General features: G+C 38.7%; 2 protein-coding genes across 11 annotated transcripts in view; one reads left to right on the top strand and one right to left on the bottom strand.

The window, feature by feature from the left end:
• Positions 1-667: 667 nt before the first annotated feature.
• LOC110834682 (uncharacterized) lies at positions 668-3,054 on the top strand. Its single transcript, XM_022074110.2, has 3 exons — positions 668-915; positions 1,631-1,838; positions 2,429-3,054. Exons 2-3 carry the CDS (start codon positions 1,633-1,635, stop codon positions 2,691-2,693), a joined length of 471 nt encoding a protein of 156 aa, XP_021929802.1. The 5' UTR covers positions 668-915; positions 1,631-1,632; the 3' UTR covers positions 2,694-3,054.
• A 624-nt stretch (positions 3,055-3,678) lies between these two features.
• Positions 3,679-24,006, bottom strand: part of LOC110834681 (band 7 protein AGAP004871) — a 115,007-nt gene continuing 94,679 nt past the window's right edge. For 8 of the 10 annotated variants that reach the window (XM_087343900.1, XM_022074103.2, XM_022074107.2 and 5 more), the window contains 7 exons: positions 17,605-17,711; positions 17,217-17,289; positions 13,802-13,884; positions 11,067-11,326; positions 9,534-9,612; positions 7,885-7,986; positions 3,679-6,829 (listed from right to left, as the gene is read on the bottom strand). In XM_087343900.1, the coding sequence (XP_087200026.1) occupies positions 6,725-6,829; positions 7,885-7,986; positions 9,534-9,612; positions 11,067-11,326; positions 13,802-13,884; positions 17,217-17,289; positions 17,605-17,711 (809 nt within the window). In that variant the 3' untranslated portion in view covers positions 3,679-6,724. Of the gene's footprint in view, positions 6,830-7,884; positions 7,987-9,533; positions 9,613-11,066; positions 11,327-13,801; positions 13,885-15,506; positions 15,590-17,216; positions 17,290-17,604; positions 17,712-22,328; positions 22,435-24,006 lie in introns of those variants that run through there. The other 2 variants (XM_022074109.2, XM_022074099.2) reach the window with 2 other exon arrangements.

Below are 24,006 nucleotides of genomic sequence, written 5' to 3'. Positions count from 1 at the left end.
TCCCGGACCCAGTCTCTGCCGGACACCGTGTCTGGCGATCAGGGGTTGTGGTAGAACGATTATCTCCATGAAAAGAATATCCCAGCTCCGTGCACAGCAACAAAGCACCGTGCCCCAAGCCAGACGCAAAGGATGGGTTAACCTCTCAGCAGCAATAGAACCTTACTTTGCATTTTCAAGGCTTTCCGCCACGACAAAATCCCCGGTAGAGAAATCACACCCACGTTTTAAAAGTAAGGCACTGTTTACCTTTTCCAGCAATGCGTTTCTTGCGTAGGAATGGTGTCACCTAGCATAGGACGATGTCTCGCGCTTGTGGTAGACTTTTTGGTTAGTGGTTGATCGTGCGGCTCATTCATCACCCTGATGATGGAGGCAGCAAGGACCTCTGAAACGTTGGTAAACCTCTACCAGACTACACGGCACAACAACCCAGAAGACAGAAATCTTCATACTCTGATGACGGAGGCAGTATGACCTCTGAAACGTTGGTTAACATCGACCAGACTACACAGCGCAACAACCTAGAAGACAGAAATCTTCATACTCTGATGACGGAGGCAGTATGACCTCTGAAACGTTGGTAAACATCGACCAGACTACACAGCGCAACAACCCAGAAGACAGAAATCTTCAGACTCACCGCCGTTAAAACCTCACATCGCTCGTTGATGTAAACGTTTGTGCACCCTTGTGATGGAAAAACTTCTCTTTCCATTTGCTGACCCGGAAGTTTGTTGTTTCTCATTCCTTAATCACCTAGACGTGGCGCCATTAGGGACGATTATCACAACAATTTATCTTCTTGCCTCAAGCTCGTTATTCTTGGAAAACAGCTTGCCAATTCTGCCCAAACTTTTTCATTCTGTTGTCTGGCCAGCTGGTCGAAAGATCCACAGTTGGAACAGTTTTCAGGTAAACATTTCGTTCTCTTCTTACCCTTATTGATGGTAGCTTTTATGAGAATACTTCACAACACAAGACTAGAAAGTTGTAATCCATACCGAAATACACATACGTACTTTGTAAATTCTGAATGCTTGTAGTTGTAATTAAATTCGTGCCACATTCTGTACGTAGCACGCAAGCGTTACCATCAGTATCTTACACATAATCGTTGAAGTGGATTTGCGATGTAAAAAAGCCTATCTCTTCAACATAATATTTATGTACTGACTACTTTTCTTATTAATGAAAGAAAATGAGCGAACTGCAATGTAATGTATATACTTCACACAATTTTTAACATTTCATTAACATGCATTTTTTAAAGCGTTTCATTTGTCTCTGCCGACTGCATGGATTCAGGGGGGGGCCTTAAACTCCGACAGTAAATACAATGCACAGCGTACAATATGTGTTGAAATGTATCTTAACCTGTCAGTTTGTAAATAACAATTAATAATAATAGATTTGTAGTTTATATTTTAATGATATTATACTAAATGCAGAGCTAATTTCACACCAAACAAGTTGAGGACATTATTACTTATTGAAAACTGAAAAGGATTGAGAAGGAAGTTGTGTTTACATGCCTGAAAGGCACAAAGAATTATGATAGCCTGTGTTCTGCTACGTTTGCGGACCAGTTACTTCCAGAATATCAGTCAGACTGACCTTTGATCTTAAGATATGCAAGTGTGGTGCGTGGTCCTGCTGGTGGTGTCCCTAGCGCAGGCAGATAGGGATGCTCGGTGGCTGCTGAGACGGACGGAGGCTACTGCCGTGGTGGAGGAGCGACGCACCATCACTCAAACCACGATGTCATCATGCATTGCTGTTGCACCCTCTCTGTTGCCCTGCGGACAGCCGGAGATATTGCCCACAGCTCCTGTGCAGTGAGTATTCTGCCTCCCTTCAATGAGACGGACTTGCCATCCTGAAGTCAGTGCTCCTTTTAATCTTGGGTTGTATAACCTACAGACTGACCCAACAGACAGCTACTTAACAAACTGACCACCTAACTAACCTGTCATTTAACAATGCAATGAATCCTCCTGGCAAGAGAGCCCAAAATTCAAAACTGTTAATATCAAATACTGCAATTAGACACAATTCCTGAACTACTTATTTAATTAATATTCACTTTAAATATTTATTGTTCGACTCCAAAATTTTACTTCCGAGATTTTAACCGACGCACATTTGACAAGATAACTTTGTTTTTAGCAACAGCAACCTTGGGAGGATAGATTTATTGTAATTAAATGTTTACAGTAGATGGGAAAGAGATTTGGGTCTCTTCTAGCAATGGCAAACCACTTCTGGATCATCTGCCAAGAACGTATATGAACAGGTCCCAGTCCGAGAAAAGGATGGAAGGATCCTGTTCATATGGACCTGTCGTCAGACAGAACACTAAATAATAATAACTTGTGAGACATGTCAAAATATTTACAATCACAGAAATGTGTATCTTCTTTTTCAGAATCATGACAACAAGAGCAGCCTCACTGCACGAACCATCGCGAGATCAAAGATGGCTGACAGGCTCCACTGAGACTACGGGCTGGGACGAGTACCTTGGCCTGCGGCGAGCCACCATCACAGACACTGTCACACGCTATGAGACTGCTCTGTACCGTGATCCCACGGCAGTGGTCACCTTCTCCATTGTGGGCTGCCAGCCATCGCGCCTACCCTTTGACCTTCCATACTGCAAGACCTCAGCTCCTGATGCAACTACGCAATAGCAGCCATATTAACATGAATTTACAGCAATTATTCCAAAAGTGTGTTGGTAGATTTTGTGTGGTTTGACAGATTTCTGCATGCTCATTAACCTAAAGACAAATATATATTTAGAGCTTACGTCAGAAACCTGTTTCTGCACTCGAGCAATCATACTGTTTTTGTGCCAGGAAAGGAGCAGGAACTCATGAATATAACACATTCCTGAAAATATTTGTGTATTTCCTTCATTCACAAGAACAGTCTTCCCACAGGCTCGAAGTTGCATGTGGTTAATTCATTCCAATATTAAGCATTAAGAGATCAAAAGACATGATGTAAAATGCATACAATAAAAATACACGTTCAAATCTCTTAGGAATACACCTTTAATTTTTTTTAAAATGTTGGTTTACATGAATTCATATTTCATTCATTCGATGTCTTATGATGCTGAATCGTTGATCCCAAAGCTCGCAGGTCCAAGCTTGCTTAGGGGTCTGGAACGCAGGTGGCCGAGCGGTTTTACCTCAAGGGTTGGCGGTGCTTGCTTGTACTGACCGTAATGGGTTTATTGTTGAAGATTATGTAGAGGACAGTTGGTGGTCGTGGATGCTGGAGGCAGCGAGCCAGTCGAAGGCAACATGGTTATAATCTGACGAACAAAGGATAAGAATCCACTACGTCCCTAAGATGACCTGCTTATATACTATTACTCAGGATTGAGCCTCCTCCTCCTCCTGAGTGACCGTTGGCTTCTTAGGAAGGACTCGGCTCCTGTACGAAGTTCGTGTCCCAAAACTTTAATTTTCTTAGTCTGTAGTTCTGGGATTGAAGTCTGTTATTGTTATTTTGCCTAATAGTGTCCAAATATTGACTGGCAATGATTATCATGTGTGTTCAAAATAATGTGTTATTGAAATTACAAGACAAAGGACTCAACTTTGCCTGGATGGAGTTCATGAACATCCAGGAAGTTTAAGGGCCAAATGCAGTATGAAACACGCATCAAAGTGAATTATTTTATTTCAGAATCTTTTACAAAACACCAAAATTCACCTTCATATATGGAATCTATTCAGAACAAATACTTTAGAGAATAATAAAAAGTGTACATAAATGAAAGTCAATCATAGATTACCCATCTTATGATGCTACTGACAGCATGTGGTCAAACATAACGCCACAATGAAGTTAACCGGAAAAAGGGTTAACATTTCTGGACCAATACTGATTAATAGGTACAACAAACATATCACGAAACAATTCAACGTAAGTCTCTGTTGCATGTTCCTAACCAGAGTATCTTGATTTGAAAGTAGTCTAACCTATACCACAAAATTATATAACTCCAGTTAAGTCATGGAATGAACATGGGATGCTTACCAATAACAAAAAGTGTGTACATTACTTTTATTACTGGATCTTCTTATGAAAAGAATCAGAAAAATCTCACTGCGTACAAAGTGCTTCCCTACCTCACCACATATATTATCCAGAAACATATTTCATTGTGAATAAAACTTCCCAAGAGAAATTATATTATAGAAACATCTGAATTATGAACAATTATGTTTTAAAATATTGCAACTTATTTTAAAAAATTAATTCCTGAAATGTTATGCAATATCTCATTTCAAGCATTTCTCATACTTTTGACCCATTTAATAGTTTCCAGCAACTCTTTCAGAATCAGCGACAAGAAATAAATCTATCTTTGAAGATACTTCAATACAGTAATGCTGCAGTTTCAGTGTCCGCCTAGTTTTCAGCTTTTGGGGAAAAAAATTTCATATCACCTGAAATGTGAACCACTACAGAAATCAATCAGCCATCTTTCACGTACGGTTAAGTTTTGTATCCTGTAGAAACTGTCACTTTGTACCATTCCAAAATTCCATGTTATAAGTAAACACCATTTTTAACACATTCATAATAATAAGTAGCTCTATTGTTGTGATTCACCTTAATATCGCATTTTCCTTCTTTCTGTCTGGACTGACAAGAAAATTTTAATAATATCTGCCAGGAAACCTTAAATTCTCAGGAAGGGAAATCCCCCATTTTAAAGTAGTAATGTCGATAAAATCTTCTCGGGCGATCAGCCACGTCAAATGATCACCCGAGAAGATTTTATTGAGTTACGTCACCATGAAATCTTCAAATCATATAATAATGTCAAATTAAATAAGGAGCAAAATTTTGTTCAGGTTGGCTATAGTTATGTAGAACGGGATATTTAATTACTGCGTGAGAAATAAGTCAAATGAAAATATACTGCAATACACACCGACCGACGCTGATTCTGCATAAAGAAAAATCATTCCATTCTTCTTCTACCATTTTGTATGGGTCGATGGAATCAATTGTTCTCCAACAATTCTGTCTTCATATCTCTAGAATTGCTAAAAAAAAATTATGTCAGACTCATGAAACCACAGTACTCAAAATTTTCTTTTAAGTTTAGAGAAAAACTCTAAGATCCAACGCAGTCTGCAAAATCAGTGTAATCTCATGAAACAAACAAACATCTGTGATAAAAGACAAATCTTTTCCTTGCATACATTCATAAAGTTCATGTATGAGAATTATCCGGAAACATTTTTCACGCAACATAATAATAGCATAACGGAAAGGTGATCCTACCACTTAATTTACTGTGACATTACACAAAGTGAGAGGAAATTTCGCTGCCTTCCAATTCTGTATTTTGCTTACATCATTAGTATTGGTTTTGTGCATCTGTTCTCTTGTTTGCCGGCAGCAATTGCAGGACACCAAAATTATAAAGTCCATTTTCCTTTCATATACGGAGTAACTAAGTCAAAATAATTTCACACTCAGGACATTAACTACATTTTCCTACTAAAAAATCACTTTACAAAGTTTAAAATTAAGTATGAAAGAAATGTTACTTTGTGTACACATTAAGTTTCTAATCTTCAGGAAGTGAAAATATGTCGTACTTCTCTACCGAAAACAGACAAGAATTCTCAAATTGAAATCACTGGGAAGCTGATATTAGCTAAGTAGTTCCGGCTGCACTGAGCGCAGCATTCAATTCACTACTAGTAGTTCACTTTCCAATAACAAGTTTGCTGTCTTCTGGGTTGTTGCGCCGTGCAGTCTGGTAGATGTTTACTGGCTTTTCAGAGGTCCTTGCTGCCTCCATCATCAGGGCGATGGTGGACATTTACGAGACTACATGGTGCAACAACCCAGAAGACAACAATCTTCATAAATATGTTGATGTCATCTTTTATCCAATATGGTAATTCTTAAAAATATGTAAAAAAAAATATTATAAACCACTACCCTGTTAAAATACCAATATGTTTATTGTACCAGCTTATAACAGACTGTAAGAACTAAACTGAATGTAATCTGCATTCAAATGCAACACTTGCATTTTAATTAATTATATTATTACCAAATTTCAGTTCACTACACAATATAATAAAAATAATAATGTTAATTTGTTTTTGTTGTTGCTTCCAAGATATCGGCAACTGCATTACAGCGACATCCTGTCGTCAAAATTTCACCCATATTTACTATAAGCACAGCCTTGGACAGTTAATGAAAAAGGCAATCCATCATATAAAAAGTCTTGCCTTTTTTATGCCGGTGGATAATACAATAAATACTGACAGACACAGTAAAATCTTTGAGCATTCCACTTAGATTCACTAGTCTGTTTTATCATAGAGGGACAGCTACTACACGTGTCCGTTACAAAAATGTAATTACAAAACACACGAAGGTGTTGGACCATCAAAGTCAGCTGAAAGACTAGTTGGGAACGTAGATTAAGTCATTTGTTTTAAATTTTACATTGACACAAAGAAACTGAAAGAAAGTCTGAACACTACAACTGTGATTAGTTTGTGAAATAAAACATTTATAAATATGTTTTCACATTTAATAAATCACTTTCAATATGCACTCCCAAAAAGATTGCATTTGTTCTTGTACACCTTGTGATACCTCAGCCATGATTATTTGTGACATTGTGCTTTGAAATCAGTGCTGAAGATTAATAAAAATATATTTACTATTTGGATGAAGCTTCCCGAGCCTTCACAAAGTACGTGAGGAGGTCAATTGGTAGAGGGAATACAATGGTGGAGTTCTTCTCTGCTGAGATGGTGTTCAGAGTCTGTGAAACATAACATGAACAGGCAAAACCTCTAAGTCTATTATCAATAATGACAACCATCTGAAAAGCTGAAATGTTAACCATGTGTCTCCCAGCGAAACAGACCACATTTTAAACACACTTATACAACATTCTCAGACATATCTTGGCAAAAATACTGGACATCCTGAGATTTTATCATCTGCCTCTACTTATTTGCAAGCCATAACTAATAATTTCAACAAAATAAATGAAATTTTGGAAAAAAAATGTGTCCAAATGTATACAATTACATTTCATAAAATCACCAGAGAAACCCACATAACTGTACGGATCTGAAAAAAGAAACGGAGGTTCAAAAAATTAAAAAAAAATTTGACCACTGGAAGGATTTTCAAGAAAATATCATATTGGAAATGACATTTTAAGAAATCAACTTGGGCAAAGAGCATTGTAGAAGACACTGAAAGATATAAGAAATAATAGACAGTTCATTGAGAATGGATGATGGACATCTGTAGCAAACGTCTCACACAGTACCAAAACAATTGCTACCCATTAAAATGAATGCCATATTAGTATATTAGGTTTTGCAAGGTACTTCAAAATTCTCAGCACATTTATAGACATTCAATTTTTATATAACATAGTAGAGAGAGAGAGAGAGAGAGACTGTAATCAACAGTCTTTCTGCTGCACACTAATTCTAATGATTTTTCATGTCACGTCATATACATCACTGTCGCACTAATTTAACCTGATGACTTGTTATGCATTAGGTCTTTAATGTACTGTGATTTGAGGCAAATGTTTCAAAATAATGCATTCCAACTGTGGGGCTTCTGATCCCACTGTTGGAACGGGTCATGACATAGACAGGCCCATACGGTGTTCTTTGCTCACACCAGAGTATGACGAACACCTAATATGTACGTGTTGTAGCGTAAACATTATATTGAAACCAGCCCTTGACTTTCTGTGTAACAAAAGAGGATACTGAAGCGTAATGGTTGTCACTTTTGAACAGATATAATATTGAAATATTTTAATAGCTATGATCTGAAAGATGCACATACCTGGAGATAGCGCAGTTGTAGAGCAGCTGGAGAATCTCCAATAACCTCTGCGGCCTCACGCAGAGCCCGTGAGGCTCTCTGTTCACCTTCAGCAGCAATCACCTTTATCAGCAAACAACAAACTTCACTTCAAGAACTCAAAGACATTCTTTACATGTACATGCTTCCATAGTTGAGAAATGAAAAGAAAATAATTCAAGTTGAATAACAAGGATTGTGAATACTGTCATCTTCTCAAGAATGTAGCGCGTGGCAAAGCGAGAGACTGGACTGCAGGCAGCGAGTGTTCTTAGGGGTAGTTTCCTTAAGTTAATCTTCATACGAGTTCATCCAACCCGTAGTATCTATAGAAAGCAATTCTGAGTGTGTTGTCCACGCTGCTTGGAATGTAGTGCAGATGTGAAAGAATGTGTTCTTTCAACGGTGATGTGAAAATTAACTGTTTATGTGTGATTTCAGTTCTTGCTGGGTGTTGTAAGAAAAAATTAAGTTTTAAAACATTGTACGTGCAAAATTAGATCGTGCAGTACTGTATTTGTGATCGTATTTTGAAGCATGTTAAACTTCAGAAATTAAACGATCCACATGCAACGGAAGCATTCCCAACCTCGTGGTACAAGTGACAGGGAGAGATTAGACTACATGCACAGCTAAAATTAATGTTGGCAGAGAACCTTCATGTGACTATGCAACTAAATGGGGGTTTAATAGTAGGTACTTTTCTGAGAAGAAAATAATTATAGAAAGAGGACGACTGATATGCGAGTTTCCAGAACTTGAAGCACAAACCAAATCATGTGTGAGGAAATTTAATCTGGAACAGTATTCTAAAACAGATTGGCTATCCGGTTGACGTAACATAGGGAAATTGTTTTTTTTTTGGCCATGTCTATTGTTTCTGAAAGAAAAACAATTAAGGAACAAGACTGGATTCGGTGAAATCGACAACCTTCATAAAGCATTGAAATGACATGAGAACTCTCAAACCCATATTGTTTCAAAAATGCAACTTGTGATGTTCAGCCAAGTCTCGAATTGACTGTCAACTTAATAATCAAAAGATACTACTGCACGTCACTGCTTAGTAGGTTATACAGTATTAAATGACGTTAAAGTTGAAAACTGTGAAGCATGTGGAAGAAACCAGCTATGGCCTGTTTTAAAGTGCTGTTGCCCCAAAATTGTCTTGACAGATCGAGGAAAACCCAAAAAAACCCTCACAATAGCCATTCTTCAGGCTAAGAATCAAACCTTGACCTGCAAAATATGAACCAAAAGCACTGACTACTACATAGTGATGTCAGTACGAGATTCTGTAATGTGGCATCAGGTGTTCTCTGTTAAATTTGAATTCTCAGTCAAACCATACTCTCTTCATCTTCTAACTAAAATTTACCCAGTACTCTAAACCGCATAGAATGTACTACTACTTAATTTCAAGCCCTTAATATATTTTAAGATATATTTTGATAAATAACAAGCATATAAAAAAGATTGTTTAGACAAAATTTGCAGTTACCAAATATATTAAATGTTTAAATAACTACAAATATTTTACATATAAAGTGTTGTTTTCAAGAAACTGACATCTGATTCACCGTCAATGACTTAGCCTTGTATTAATGTTACGGCACAGTAAATTCATTTACCTTCGCACGAGCCTCTCTTGCAGCCTCGGCTTCAGCTGCCATTGCCCTCTGGAGTTGCACAGGTAAACGAACATCTTTGCTGTGGGACAAATTCAAGGCATGTTCAGTCACATTCTATGCTTAACTTTACACATTCCACTTTCTATGCAGTGGAACCTTCTTCCATTATATTTCTATAACATGCCATATCTGCGATTGAAAATCCACAGATAACTTTAATGCTGAGGGATAGAAAGATATGGTTGTTCACTATTTTCAAAAACATCACGTAAATCCACGCCAGACAGGCTTTCGTGCAAGGAATTTTACTATGGACTTTCCAGTTCCTTGGCTTTTAAAACCTGACAACAGAGTAACCAGATTTGTTCCGGCAGGTGACAGCACTGGGGAAGATGATGGATGTTGGAACATGATTTCATGAGCTGTAAGTATTACATAACAATATCATAATTTATATTTAGGTTCTGTTAGAACAAAATGTTCAATTGAAGAAATGTTTCGTTTCTTTGTTAACAGAAAGGCAATATATTTTATAATGTAGTATAAACATTACATTCTTAGGAACAGAGGTGAAAAATGGAAAATGTGTTAGACATTTATAAAATGTTGCAAGTTTATGATAATAAAACAATGTGCAGAGAGAAGGACTTGTGTGGATTTGAAGACAGAGAAATGTGGAATATTTAGGAATTGCCTGCTACAAATTTCTTCTTCCGCAACAAGCAGACAATGACAAATCTTTTGTGAAACAATAACATCATAAACCATGCCTACCACAGGACAATTTATTTCCCCCAGAAGTGCCAAATTGTGGAAAATATGTCAGCTATGAGGGGACATTCCACTTTTTTTTTTCATTGTCTATGGTCAGCTTGACCGTCATGACCCCTTTCAGGATTTTCTTGCAAAAGTAACATGGCGGACATTCCACTTCCATCCATGCTTTTTGGAAAATCTCTTTGCCTTCTGCTAGCTGTCAATTTGCAAGTACACTTTTGGCTAAATTAACATGACTAGGTGATACAAATGGAAGACTTATAGCAAGTAACTACAAGTTTGTAAATCATTCTAAAGGATACTGATGATGGTTATTGTCTCCATCACTGGACAGTCCAGTGGCTCCTTCTAAGGGTCCCCACAGATTGCAAAACCTGTGTTAATTTTATTTTACCTGATGATGGAGACAGGTCCAGTCCTCAAAACGTCATGTTTTGAGAAACAAAAGACGATAGATAACGTCCAAAATTTTAGCAAAAACTATTGTTAAGTTTGTATTTACATATTTGTAAAGTTTCACACTGCCCTGGCCCTACTCACATAGTTCATCACTAAGCAAGCCAAGGTTCCATTTCAGGCAATTTGTTGTGAACAAAATATCATTGGAACACACTCCAGTGCTTCGCTCTTTCCCCATCATTCATCGTTCCACCAAGGTTCCATAAACATCTATCACTGTAATCATCTTTGGCTGCTACAATAGGCCATTCTGAGAACATAACATTAAAAACGTAGGACTAAAATGATAAAACTCACATCTCAACACGCTCCACCTTGATACCCCAGGCATCCGTTGCTCCATCCAGTGTGATCTGCATGCTGCTGGAAATCGTGTCCCTGTCACTAAGGATCTCGTGCAAGGGCCGCATCCCGAGTGTGTTCCTTAGGGTGGTCTGTGCCAGTAAACGAGTTGAGTGATGTGCATTCTCCACGTTGGCCACCGAGATGGTGGCATTGGACACGCGATAGTATACCACAGCATCCACCGACACAGTGACACTGTCTTTTGTGAGCACCTGTACACATGAATCATCAGTTCATGGTCCTGCATGCTTTGATACACATGATTTGAGTAGGCTGGAAGCTGAATGACTGTGAATTACGTAGGTCACTGTATCGATTCTTACACAGTCTGAGCTAAATTCATGCTTGTTTCTGGAACTTTTGGCATGTGAGAACCTGTTCTAGGGAGGGTCCCGCAACAGAATGTCCATAGCTTAAAAATGTGTTATATAATTTTATTTTATTGCATTTGTAACTTTTACATTATTTCCATTTAATTTTAGGTTAAACTGTTGTTGTTATCATCATCATTATCAATTGCATTTTAAATTACTCATGTTATTTACGTGACTCGAAATGGCCACCCTGATTGTCGATGCACAGTTGAGCCCTTCATGTAATTGAAGTAACAGAGTCATGATCATTTTCAATATTATCACCGGATTCCATCAATGCAAAGTGAGTGCAGAGGATTTTCTCAACAAATCGTTGCAGATCGGACCCACTTTTATTTCAACTTTCAGCTCAAAATTAAACCAAGAGCACGTAGTTAAGCTTTGGACATTCTGTCCCGAGACATTCTGTATAACCAGCAAATAACAAGTTAACCTTTCAAGTTCAAAACAAGGAAAAATCGAAATGATCATGAGGTTTAAAAACTGGTATAATCAGTGACCAAACATGTTTAAGACAAAGTTTTGAATCCCATTTAAGGCATGGATGTTCATCATCACAAACCTCTCAGTTTCAGGTACTGTTTAGAAACTAGTCCCTCTCCCATGCAGATAAAATACATTATAAAAATTCCTTATTTCCAAGAAATGCATGAAAAAGATTTGAGAAAAAAAAATCATATCTTTTAAACACTATCACATATACATGTAACACATACGCCATTATCAAAGCATTCTGGTCCCAACGTAAGAGCAGTGTACATACTGAACATTCATCAGTAGTGGCATACCAGAATGTATATTCATAATAAACTCATGCTTAAACATCTTATCGTACGTATGAAACTAAACAATGACTTGGTACTCTGACTGGAACAATGGCTGGCATCACCACTTCACCACATCACTGTTAAGCAATGACCCAGGACTTGCAGCTCTCCATGGGCACCGCTAAGAATAATTCTGAACATCAGTAACTGCTAGACATAAGATGATAACTTTCATTTCGTATTTGGTACTTATTTTCTTTCTGAATACACGTAGTACCTAAATATTTTGCACATCCAATGAATGAATATAATATCCTCTTCTAAAATCCGCAGTAGTACTAATTAGAATTGAAATTCTGCTTAAAAATCCCTCGGCATTCCCCATTTTCAACATTGTTACAGCCAGGGACCCAATTCAGAATAACAGTTGTTGAAAACACTATACAGAAGTGAAAAATTGAGAAACAAAAGTGTATGGTAGAAAGCTGTCATACTCACATCACGATCCAATTTATATACAATAAATACTAATCCATATAGAACAAAACAGAATATTGATGCGATGGCCTGACAACCCAAACAAGCAGACACATACTACTGGCACACCAAAAGTGTTACCGTGCAGGTTCCAAATCAGGACGGAACACACAGGGTGGTTCACAAACATGCCGTGCACACAACTGATTCTATGATTCTCAAACACCAGTAGCGTGGCATGTAACTTGTCACGAACTTGGTTCCCCGTGTTTAATGACAATTATATAATAATCTTTTGGATTGTTGCGCCTGTTGCCTTCATCTTCAGGGTTGAAGTGAGAAGTGTTGGGAAGCAGTTATGGGTAAAGTAGAGGATTGAGTGGCCAACCAGAGCCATCAAAGCTGGAGGTGGAGCCAAGACCATGCCAGCAGGACCGAACAAGGCCCTTTTCAGGGCTTTATCCAACACCAAACCCTATATGACGCATCATCTTACCAACACTCCACAATTTAACCCTAGAGATGGACACGCCATGATCCTCCAAAGCACTGCCGCACAACCAGAAGATTACTAGGTGCAACAACCCAGACGACCACCATATAAACTCACACTGTCACAAATACCTCAAATTGTACATGTAACGAGACCGTCCATCGTGTTTCCTTCAGGTTATATATGCTAATATAGATCAGAACACTATTAAAAAATATATTGTTAACATTGACTTGATGTCTGTCAAGAATATGAAGATTCTCAAAATAACACCTTGCATTCATAAGTGCCATCACAATTGTTTGAGAATCAAGGCTGCTTGAGAAAGGATCAACTACAACAGGCAAGCCAGGAAATCAGGCTTAGAACAATCTTGTGTTGTCACTGGCAACATAGTAATGCGTATGCATACAAACCTTTAATTCCAAAAATGAAAACCTACTTATAAAATGATGAAACGTTCTTTGCAATAATTTATAAGGTTTTATTTTTAACCCACTAGTAGCATAATCCCCACAATTTTATCACTCGTGAATCTTCCTAGCTTGCCTACTGTATGTTGTGGGCACAGCTTACCTCCTGGGGAGGGACGTCGTAGGTACGGGTGCGAAGGTCTACCCTAGCATAGGCGTCGATGCAGGGCAAGATAAAGAAAATGCCTGTTGAACAATTGGGGTTGTAAATTAAAGGTCTAGAGACAAAAACCAGGAGGGGACAGAGACATTAGGACACTAAAAGTGAGGTTATACAACATAATTGGTTTAAAAATGCTGTCTGTTTAACAAGTATACATCATGTCTTGGTATGTGAGACATTCACTCGCTCGTACTTCTTGGATAATCCATCGGTCTAGAACATCAATGGCATGGTCCAATGCATCAGACAGATGGTTATCTTATGGGAACAGAAAGCACGGGAATATTACTACGTTTGGTAAGCGGACCTCTGAAGGCATTAAAAACAATTGTGTTGTTACGATTAATATTAATATATGTTGCTGTAGTAGCAGTGTTAATAGAAAAGTATAAATTTGAAACATATAAGTACATAACAAATCGCCTTCTCCATTTTCTTAAAAAAGGAAACCTTATCGCATAATAGCGAGCGTACAAAACGAAGAATAAGTCTGACTTTGTAGGGTTGCGTAAATTTCTATTCTTAGAGCTAAACACACAACAGTAGATGGATGCATTACGAGCTCACACAGACTGGGGTATTCAAGAGTTTTGATCCTTCATGTTTCGTCAGGGTAGACTACGGGGCAGACATGGATACACACAAGCCAGCAGCCACCAATAAGCTTCACTACGCAAAATCCATATGCACAGGGCTGTCATGTGGCTCACATAGAGTACCAGGAAGAATAGAAGGTGTACCCCATGGAGTACACATACATTCCAAATGTGTGTGTTTTTTTTTTTTAAATTCTGTATGTCCCATTAACCATGATATTCAGTAATTGCAGATAAATATTTCATTACAAAGTCAACTGAACTCCAGTTACACTGTAAAATATCTTCCTTGTATTCTGATAAGAACTGCCATATCCAAAAATCTTTTAAATTATGCAAAAAAAATTACATTTTTATCATGTACTAATCTGTCACATGAAAGATCACTTTTGGCGTTAAATCGATATTCTTTTATTAAACCACATTATGTATACACCTCACAAGTTTATGCATCTACCATGTTGTTATAAGAATACGGGAATTAAAAGGTAAGAGGTTCGACTTTATTCAAATCGCACGGCATTCATACAGAATTTTAAAAAAATCAGCTAATAGGTTCAAAACTTGAAACGAAGGAAGACACAGCCGGAGCATCGTGATCTCACAAGGCTGCTACTTTTCCTTATAAAGGGAGTGGACTAAAATTGAATGACAATTCTAATGTTATTTAAATGGGGAGAAAAATCCAACTTCATCTTAAATTTCAGCCTTTTGTGGTTATTTCAAAAGAGCTCGGCACATCTAAATTTTCTGAATATATTTTTTTTAAATTGTGTTTGTTGCCTTAACACTGAATGGAAAAAAATAATAATGAAGGAATAATGTCAACGATGAATTAGGTTAGTCTTTGAAACCATTTTCATTTACTTAAAACAATAATTTAGTGACTTCACAACAGACTTCATTGTTACATGATGCTAAAGCAACACTCTTATAAAAATTTTGGTCAAATTTTGGAAATAACTCCTACTCCTCTACAATAAAGTAGGCCTAAAAGGTGACAGCCCTGCGTACATGGCGGTGGGTGCTGCCGGCACAGCCAAACTTGCCTCTTGCGGAGGAATATCGTACACGCAGGAACGCAGGTCTACCTTGGTGTAGATTTCGATACATGGCAGAATGAAGAGGACGCCTAATGACAAAACACACTGCACTCACTGGTCCTTACAAATGTCAATGTTAAGACGTGAGAGTCGGTTAACACAAAATACTTAAATATTGTACCACAAATGTTAAACTGAATACCGGCTTTCAACTAGCAGTTGAACATATAATCCTGATAGGTACCGGTATTTCGCAGGGCAGGATGTGACAACTTTTAAACATAATAATTTTCTTCAAAACATGAAGGTGCATGGGGAAGAGGATATTATGTTGTGTGTCGTTAGTCATGGTTTTCCCACTGGTAACTGGACCGGACCAGTCTGAACATTGTGACAATAAAAAATCCTTGCATCTGCTGAAAATGGATCTGCTTTTTCATTTGCATATATATATATGTCCCAAATACGAGGGTCACTCCAAAAGCAATGCCCCCACATTAAAAATTGATAGGCAAGTGTCGGACACTGCCGCAGTTATTTTCGTGAGAACGTCAATCGTGTATAGTATATTGAAATTAAACAAAATTTTTGTTTTGAACACTTTCATCTAATAAACAAAACAAAACAAAAATTCAAAATTTCATCTATCGAACTATACCTTTCTATTACACATGAAGAAAAAATTCATAAATGTTCTTTTATATTATTTTTTCTTAACGAAAATATTAGTTAATAATTAATAGTTTAACTTAGGGATATTGTAATTAATTTTATAAATGATTATTTCTTAATTGGTACACATCCATACTTGGCCCAGGCTCGTCAGATGCCGCCTGAGTTGTCAGAGCGCGCTTACGTTGCCTATATTCGCGGCAGTACTGCGCGTTGGTTTTGGGTCAGGGCCCGGCGTTTTCGGTGTCATTCTCTTTGGAATTTTGTGCTCTACGCATTCCTGCCAGATTTTTGTAATTCTGGTTGTACTTTGCCCTCATATATCGCGACATTTTAAGAAAATCGGGAAATTTTCAAACTTTTTCAAATTCACAGCCTCGTATCTTCTTGAGTTTTTGAGATACACACTTGGAGGTGAGGTTGAGTTGTAACATATACACTCCTCTTCAAAACAACACTTGGTTCACTCGGATCGGATAATTAGTCTCTGAGATATGATCCCGTTTATGGACACGTGTCGAATCCGGAAAGTCGAAAATCGTGGGTTCACTTTGCGCGTGCGCAGTTCGCGACGTCCGGCCGCCACGAATGTCGAAGCGGTACTGGCACAAACTTCCATCCTTCCCCTTTAAAACGAGACTAAGATGGCGGCGCTATGTCTATTTTTAGCCGAGTTATTGAAGTTTGAAATTACTTCGACAGAAACTGTCGCTCATTTGGGCGCGATTGCCTCCCCACACCCGGCATCGATTTTAAAGACGTTTTCACGTCAAAAACAGTTTAGAGTGGAGATATTTATGTGGAAAAATAGGATTTTCTTCCTAAAGGATGTACCCTTGAAATGTATCAATAGCAGAGCTATAAAATAAATATTGATTTCTTAAAACAATGTGGAGCATTACTTTTGGAGAGACCCTCGTAAAATATTAAATAAATGCACACACTCTTAAATGTCTACAGCTCCAAAAAGTGTGATCTCCATCACAGATGGCATTCGAAATTGTTAACAGCTAAAATTGCTGGACAAAAATGAGATTTCTTTACCTGGTCCCTTAGCACCCCCAGACATGAGTCGACCCAGACGAAATATCACAGCTCGTTCATATTCCTGCACCACCTGCAACAAACATGATTTCCACAAGCTAGTGTACGTAGTGGCAGTACTGTATTTTCATATAACATGAGATTCAGATTAGGGCCTCATGTCACCACATAGAACAAATAAACCCATATTTCTATATGAATTATACTCGTCTAAAGTTCTTAAAACTGATAATTTGATCCTTCCATTTACATTCTTCATTTTATCAATTTTCTTTTCATGATGGATCTTAGTTTTGAAGCCACACAAGGACCCAGGCAAGTCTAATTCAATATCTACAGCTAATGCAAAATATCAGGCAACTTGTCAGAGCTCAACATGCCACCCTACCTTGAAACACACGCAGAGTGAGAACGGCAGGGTAAAGATGATGAGAACCCAGGACAGTCCCATGAGGATTGTGCCACATACTCCAGAATCGCCATCAGATTCCTCCGCTGCAACAAAACAACACACAGGCGTAAAAACACTGCCGCCACCACCTCACACTAGCTCACTAGATTTTCTGGCGGACGTCATGTTGTTCCACCTGATCCGCCATCGAAATACAGCCAAAGATAAAACACCACAGACGAAATCGCAGCTTTGTCTCGACCATGCGTACGGAGACATTATCGACTGCAGAGCCAGTGAACTGTTATTTTAAGGTTTGGTCATAAAATAGTCCAACGACCAAACAAGACACACCGGAAATACGTTACTGTTGGCATTCTTGTAAGCTAAATAGACATATGTCCACATTGTTAGTCCTATTGGGAAAGAACGTATTAGCTATTTATATCGATACAGACCTGCAGATTCTGTCAATGGACCTCTGAAACGTTGGTATTACATAATGTTCATGTCAAGTTTGGTGAAAATCGGTCAACTGGATCGAAAACTGAAAGAAGAGAGACAGCATAAGACTGTTTTTGTTCTCAGGGAAGGAACCTAACCTAAAAATGCTGTACGTTTAGTAGGCAGCTTCGCAGCGTATCATTTTAGAAGCGAAGGGCGTCTTGTTTTCTCTCCCCTCCAGTTCCTCCTTCCTTGCCTCAGTGTTCGTATTTCCACGCCTGTGTGAAGGCAACTTAGCTGCTTGTGTTGAGTTGAATAGACTACATGTTTGCAGGAATAATACAAAACATCGCGGCCGTCATACATTACGTATCCCGAATTATTGATTCTAGCGACACAAAATATCGTATATCCTGCCGGGGCACTGGAACTGTAGTGTCGTTTCTAACCGTAATAACAAAGTTTCGTGGCGCAGAGGTGTGACGGCACGCATTACACTTCGTCCATAATGCGGAGGACTCTGGTTATTTGCTAAAATGTTCTGCTGTTCTGTAGTTACACTTTTAGTCTCATCTTATGTGATAAAGGAAGACGGTATCTAACTTACGTCTCTGCCCCCTTCCCTCCAAATCACTTTTGAACCAAATGACATATATTCGTGATAATTAGAATGAAATAAATATCACTCAGTTTTAAATTTTAATTTCCTGTTATCAGTGCTGTGAAATTGCCCTGCGAATTATTGAGGTGGGAGTGATACTAGCGGCGCACTAACATGGGGCCCAAAAAATATTGTGGGGTAAATAGACATCTTTGTCCGTTCCATCAGTGCACATGTTCCACGCTCCCATGAGTATTTATATAGTAAACGGAGATTTTACTACGTTATATTATGCTAGTGGCGGCGAAAATGTCTTAAAATATGCATTTATATTGTGGTCATTTATTCTTAGAACACAAGTAACGTAATAGCAGCTTGAAAGCTCTATATAATATTCGTTACGAATAATATATCAACCCAAGATGGGCTAAGTAATGGCCCATTTCATAGTTAGCAGCTTCATAATTTATCATTGGTCACGAAAAATTGTTAGGATTTACTCCTTATTAATAGGCAATGTCTGTCACCCTTGATTGTACGAGAACGCAGTTCCTACAACGCAGAAAAAATTAAATTTAATTCTGATGGTGGCGACGTCTATATGTAACCTGGGTGTACCTGTAGTGATAATATGGAAATGCCCCTTAGAAAAATGGGTTGTGAAGATGAAAATGTAATCTTAATTTTGAGGGTACGCTGGTTAACACACTTTCGGGTACCATCGAATTGAATTTATTGACTGTCTGATTAACAGTTGAATTAAGATCACGAGTTAGCTGATTCAAAGCAGGATTCAACCACTACATCCAGGGTTCCTCAAAGACAGTGATGGACTTGGGCAAAGTATGGGTTTGGTTGTTTATATTAACAAAACGAAATGCAGTGGTCTATCCCATTTACAGATTTGTTCCTCCTGACATCTAACAGATGAGCGCGGAACCACATATTTGTCCATCTGAATGCATGTGACATCTGGCGTGCTTAATGTAAACTTGCTAAGACGAGAGAAGTCCGCAAGAATTTTGACTTATTCGAAAATCATTTTGGAAAACTTTAATCACATGGTACCGACGTTCGCACAGTGGCGCACCGAAAATCGGGGGGGGGGGGGTCCTTGGGAGCTGACCAATTTACCCGACTGATAAAGCGGCCCTCTGCCTTCGCCAAAAGGTAACATCTTTGAATGTAGGGGCGTGTGACTAGCGTATTTGTACGAGGACGGAAGTATGTTGAAGACCATTTTCCGGAAATGTCAGAGGGTTACAATATTCATGATATTGGTGATCAATAACAGGTCCTGGCTCTGTTTTCAGTGCGATAATAACAGAGCTTATGTGTTTGAGTGGACGTCTTATCGATTTATTCAACGTACGGGCGTCTAGACCACGAAACCACGCAATGGTTCGCGTTAACTCAAAGAACATCTTATACTCCTTTGTTAATTAAAGTCTTCGAAAGGCTACGTCTGTCACCTGGTATTAGGACGTACTCTCCATAGAGAACCGAGGCCCCTCGCAGGGCGGGGAGCAGTCATCGGGACGGACACAATCGTCCACTGAGGGCAGTGTCACTCACTAATGAGTGATCACAACTGCCTGCTCTAGGCTTTGAAGCTTCTTGCTTGGAATCATCTATGTCCCGGTCGGCACCAGGAAATGGGACTTTAAACAAATGGAATCTATCTGTTGTACACGTTAAGTTGCTGTCTGATGCAACAGATAGTTAATCCCACAAGGAAAATGCACCCAAATCTTCTCGGCCAACAAGTTGTGTCAGTTGTGGGCAAAATACCAACGTTTCGAAATAGTCTCCGAAACGCTGACGTGGTACGTGGACCGAGATCTTCTAGAATTCAGTTGTGAAAGCTTAAGACTTTATATTCTTACAGACGCCTCGTCGTCAGTTGAGAATTCTCAACCTTCCCGTCTCTCATCTAGACACGAATAACTGCATGGATGTGGACCAGAGAATCCCTGAGAATATGGTCGCAATAATACGCGGACCTAACAGAAAACAACACGTGGCCAGAGAAAAACACAAAAGAGTAGAATCAGGCTTTCTGCTCCTAATTAAAATGTTTTGGTGATGAAATCGAATATGAGATGGACAATACACAGGGATGATAAATTTTATTAGTAAACCTTGAATGGAAGAAACCACGATGGATGGATCATAATATTGATATCGATCTTTACAATAAATATGATGTGGAATTGTAAATCGGGTTCATCTGACATCAGGGCATCTTCTGCAATAGGCATTCTTTTTTTCCTGGTACAACTCGTTCCTTTGGATTTTTATTTCTACTGCATTCATGTGAATCCTCCCGGAAGACTGATCGATCTATCCTTGTATCGATTATCACACCAGAACAGTACGTGGGTCGCTTTCCTTTGTGACCGGAGCCAAAGTGACGTTCATGCACCATGGTAGAAGTGCCAGGGCTTCGATATATACGTTCTGAAAGAGAGAGCTGTTTTGAAGTGGAACACGGCTTTCTTGATACGCGCAGTTTCTTACAAACGTGGCCAATCTACAGCGATAAGTTCCTTAGACTCTTGTAAACCAAATTAAATGTTCCGGAGTGGTATGGCCCACAGTTCTATGTTGAAAAACTTGGACATGTATCATGATATGGGAACCACTGTTGATACTGTTGGTAGCTACCACGCCAAGGGATCCCAGACACTGATGACAAGAATTTAATGGCCAGATGAACCCAATCCACAGCGTCACATCCTATTTATACAGGCTGATTTAAAGCTGTAGTACAATACAAGGCTGTTGGGGAAAACATTTTGGGTAGAAAATTTAAATAACTTTATTTTCATATTATATCGTCTTTATGAAGAATTTATTCCATCGCACCCAAGAAATATCGTCTTTATGAAGACACACTTCAGAGAGCGGTAATTCAAAACCACCTGTCAGGGGTAAGACGTTGCACCGCGCTGCAGGCAAAAGTGGAATTTAACATTCCCAACCAACTGTACCTCTTGTGTTTTCTTTATCAGCTGTGTAACATGAGTGAAGTGTTGTGACTGTAGATTGTATCTCGAAGTTCTCAGTTCTATTCCTGCTAAGAGTAGTCAAATTCACCATCTTTCTATCCACAAAGAAATTGGAAGTCGATATTTGTGGTTATCACGGCGATAAATATGTTCATGTTAATCTTTCGTAACGCCGGTTGGATACCAGCGTTTTATAGGAACATACTGCCCTCATTTTCAAAACTAAACCTCAGCCCTGAAAAGGGAGCGAGTGACCCAACACACAATTTTTGGTAGTCTAAAATGTAAACACAGCCACTTTTGGGGGGGAGGGATAATGTCCATCGAATAATAACGTGGACCGCGAAAATCGTCCTGTGTGTGACACAAGACTCGCTAAAACAGCCACCTTCGGTACTAAGTCTACTTCCATGCACTTAAATAGAGTAACGCAACTGAGCTTTCTAGCATAATTAACTCCACGGAACAAGGCAATTCTTTAGAAACTAATTTATTTAATTTTATTAAACCAAAATGTCCATTACCTCGTTAACAACAGCCACCACTGCATCCTAACTATGCCAAATAAACACAGTCTACGCTCTCATTATTTAAAATCCATTTTAATAGTATCCTCTCATTTACATCAATGTTCTATGCACATCACAGATGCATTTCACACTTACCTTCGTTGGCCATCACAACGGACAACTCCTTACCCTGATCCTCGTCGGGGAACTGCGCGAAATTACGTACTTGGCCAGAGACAAACTTGCGCGCGCCTTCCACCCCACCCCGAGCTAAGTCGAGTAGTCAGCACTCGAAAATATCAGCGTCTAATGACACGCACATAATTTCTGGAGCCATCTGCTTTCCGAATTATGGATACATAACGCTGTTTACGCGAAGAATCCCGAGGTAAAAGTCGATGCTCTATTCTCACATTTGCCCTGTGGTCTTCCCATTAAGTATTTAATGAAAATTTTACATATATTTCCTCTTATACTACAAATATTACATGACTCACGCCCGCATAAGTGTATTTAAATGATTAGGAGAAAATTTTAAACAATGGAATTGAGCAATTTAACGCTAAAGGTTTTAAAAATTTACGAGAAAAAAAATTTCACCTAATTTTATTAGGGTTCTGAAGGATTTGCGTGTCTGTACGTCATTAAACACGACAGACCGGTCAAATCTCGCGTTACTGTGCACGAAAATCGTGTCACATCTCCATGCATTTCAATTACCAACCAACGAAATGAAAATGCACAAACTTAGGACATTGGAGAACACAGCGGCATTCTGCAAGCCTATTTTAATGGACGATGCAAAAGTAAAGAGAAGATACGTCCAACTCTCGAACGTTTCATACAAAACATAGCAAGACTCGGATATGACGACAGCAGTGGCCGGGCCGATTACTTTTCCTTCTTGCAACTAACGATTATATGATATTTAGAATATTTCATAAAAACCTAAAACAATTACGTATTTTATTTCAAACGTTTACCTAGAAAATACTAATAAAAATTAAAAAAAAGAAAATTTAATCTATTCCAGAGCCGGTCTGGACGCAGAGGCTAGAGGAAAAATCCTCTGCCCCCCCCCCCCCCCGGTCGGTGATCGAACTACGGTCGTTAAAGCCCGTAGCCAGTCACTATATTGACTAAGTTCACACTTCTTACATATACATAACAAATTAAAAGTTAAAAAATGTTTTACGTCGTCATGAGATGGAGTCGGTCTTATTTATAACTTTCAAAATGCCCCGTACTGTTACTGAAGGGAGATTCATCAGACGCCTACATTTCTCGAAAGTTGAATATCAAAGCAAGAAATTGTTCCTAAACCCAAAATCTTCGCCGGACTCTAAATCAGAAGATTCTGGGTTGTGACCTTCGTTCCTGTAGTCTTGGTCTCCGCACTGTTCTCCTACCTTGCTCAGTTTCCGAGCTAAAGAAACCACACTCACCAGAAATCGAACCCTGGACAGTTTTCGGAGTTTTCACCTTTCTAAGATATCCTCTTTGTGTAAATGAATAAGCATGCGAACACACACACACACAATTTAAATTTGATATATAAGAATAACCTGTTTAAAATTCACGTAATTTATATGACAGATATTTCATATGACGACTTTTATCGTAGACTCCAAATATAAAATCTCTTCAAAATCCTGTGAGTCCTTTCGGAGATTCAAAATGCGGACGGAAGGACAAACGCACCACCACGCGTTTAATCCACGCACGTCACGCAACGAACTCATTATAACGCCACAAAAACAGTGCGGCGAAATCGATATATCCGTGCCCTTATTCCAACAAGTTCAGGATTCCAACCGGACACGCGAAGTTATTG

Source organism: Zootermopsis nevadensis, unplaced genomic scaffold (assembly GCF_977971745.1).
Source record: "Zootermopsis nevadensis isolate Lab colony 2312 unplaced genomic scaffold, Znev_1.0 Znev_ptg000007l, whole genome shotgun sequence".
Taxonomy (NCBI): domain Eukaryota; kingdom Metazoa; phylum Arthropoda; class Insecta; order Blattodea; family Termopsidae; genus Zootermopsis; species Zootermopsis nevadensis.
Note: the sequence above shows the minus strand (reverse complement) of the source record. Positions and strands in the feature narration are given on the sequence as shown.

What these genes read in the sequence shown, in the direction of transcription:
- LOC110834682 (XM_022074110.2), top strand. Translation starts at nt 1,633, where the DNA reads ATGCAAGTGTGGTGCGTGGTCCTGCTGGTGGTGTCCCTAGCGCAGGCA. An exon ending in TTGCCCACAGCTCCTGTGCA is followed by an intron (nt 1,839 to 2,428) that starts GTGAGTATTCTG and finishes CTTCTTTTTCAG; the next exon opens with AATCATGACAACAAGAGCAG.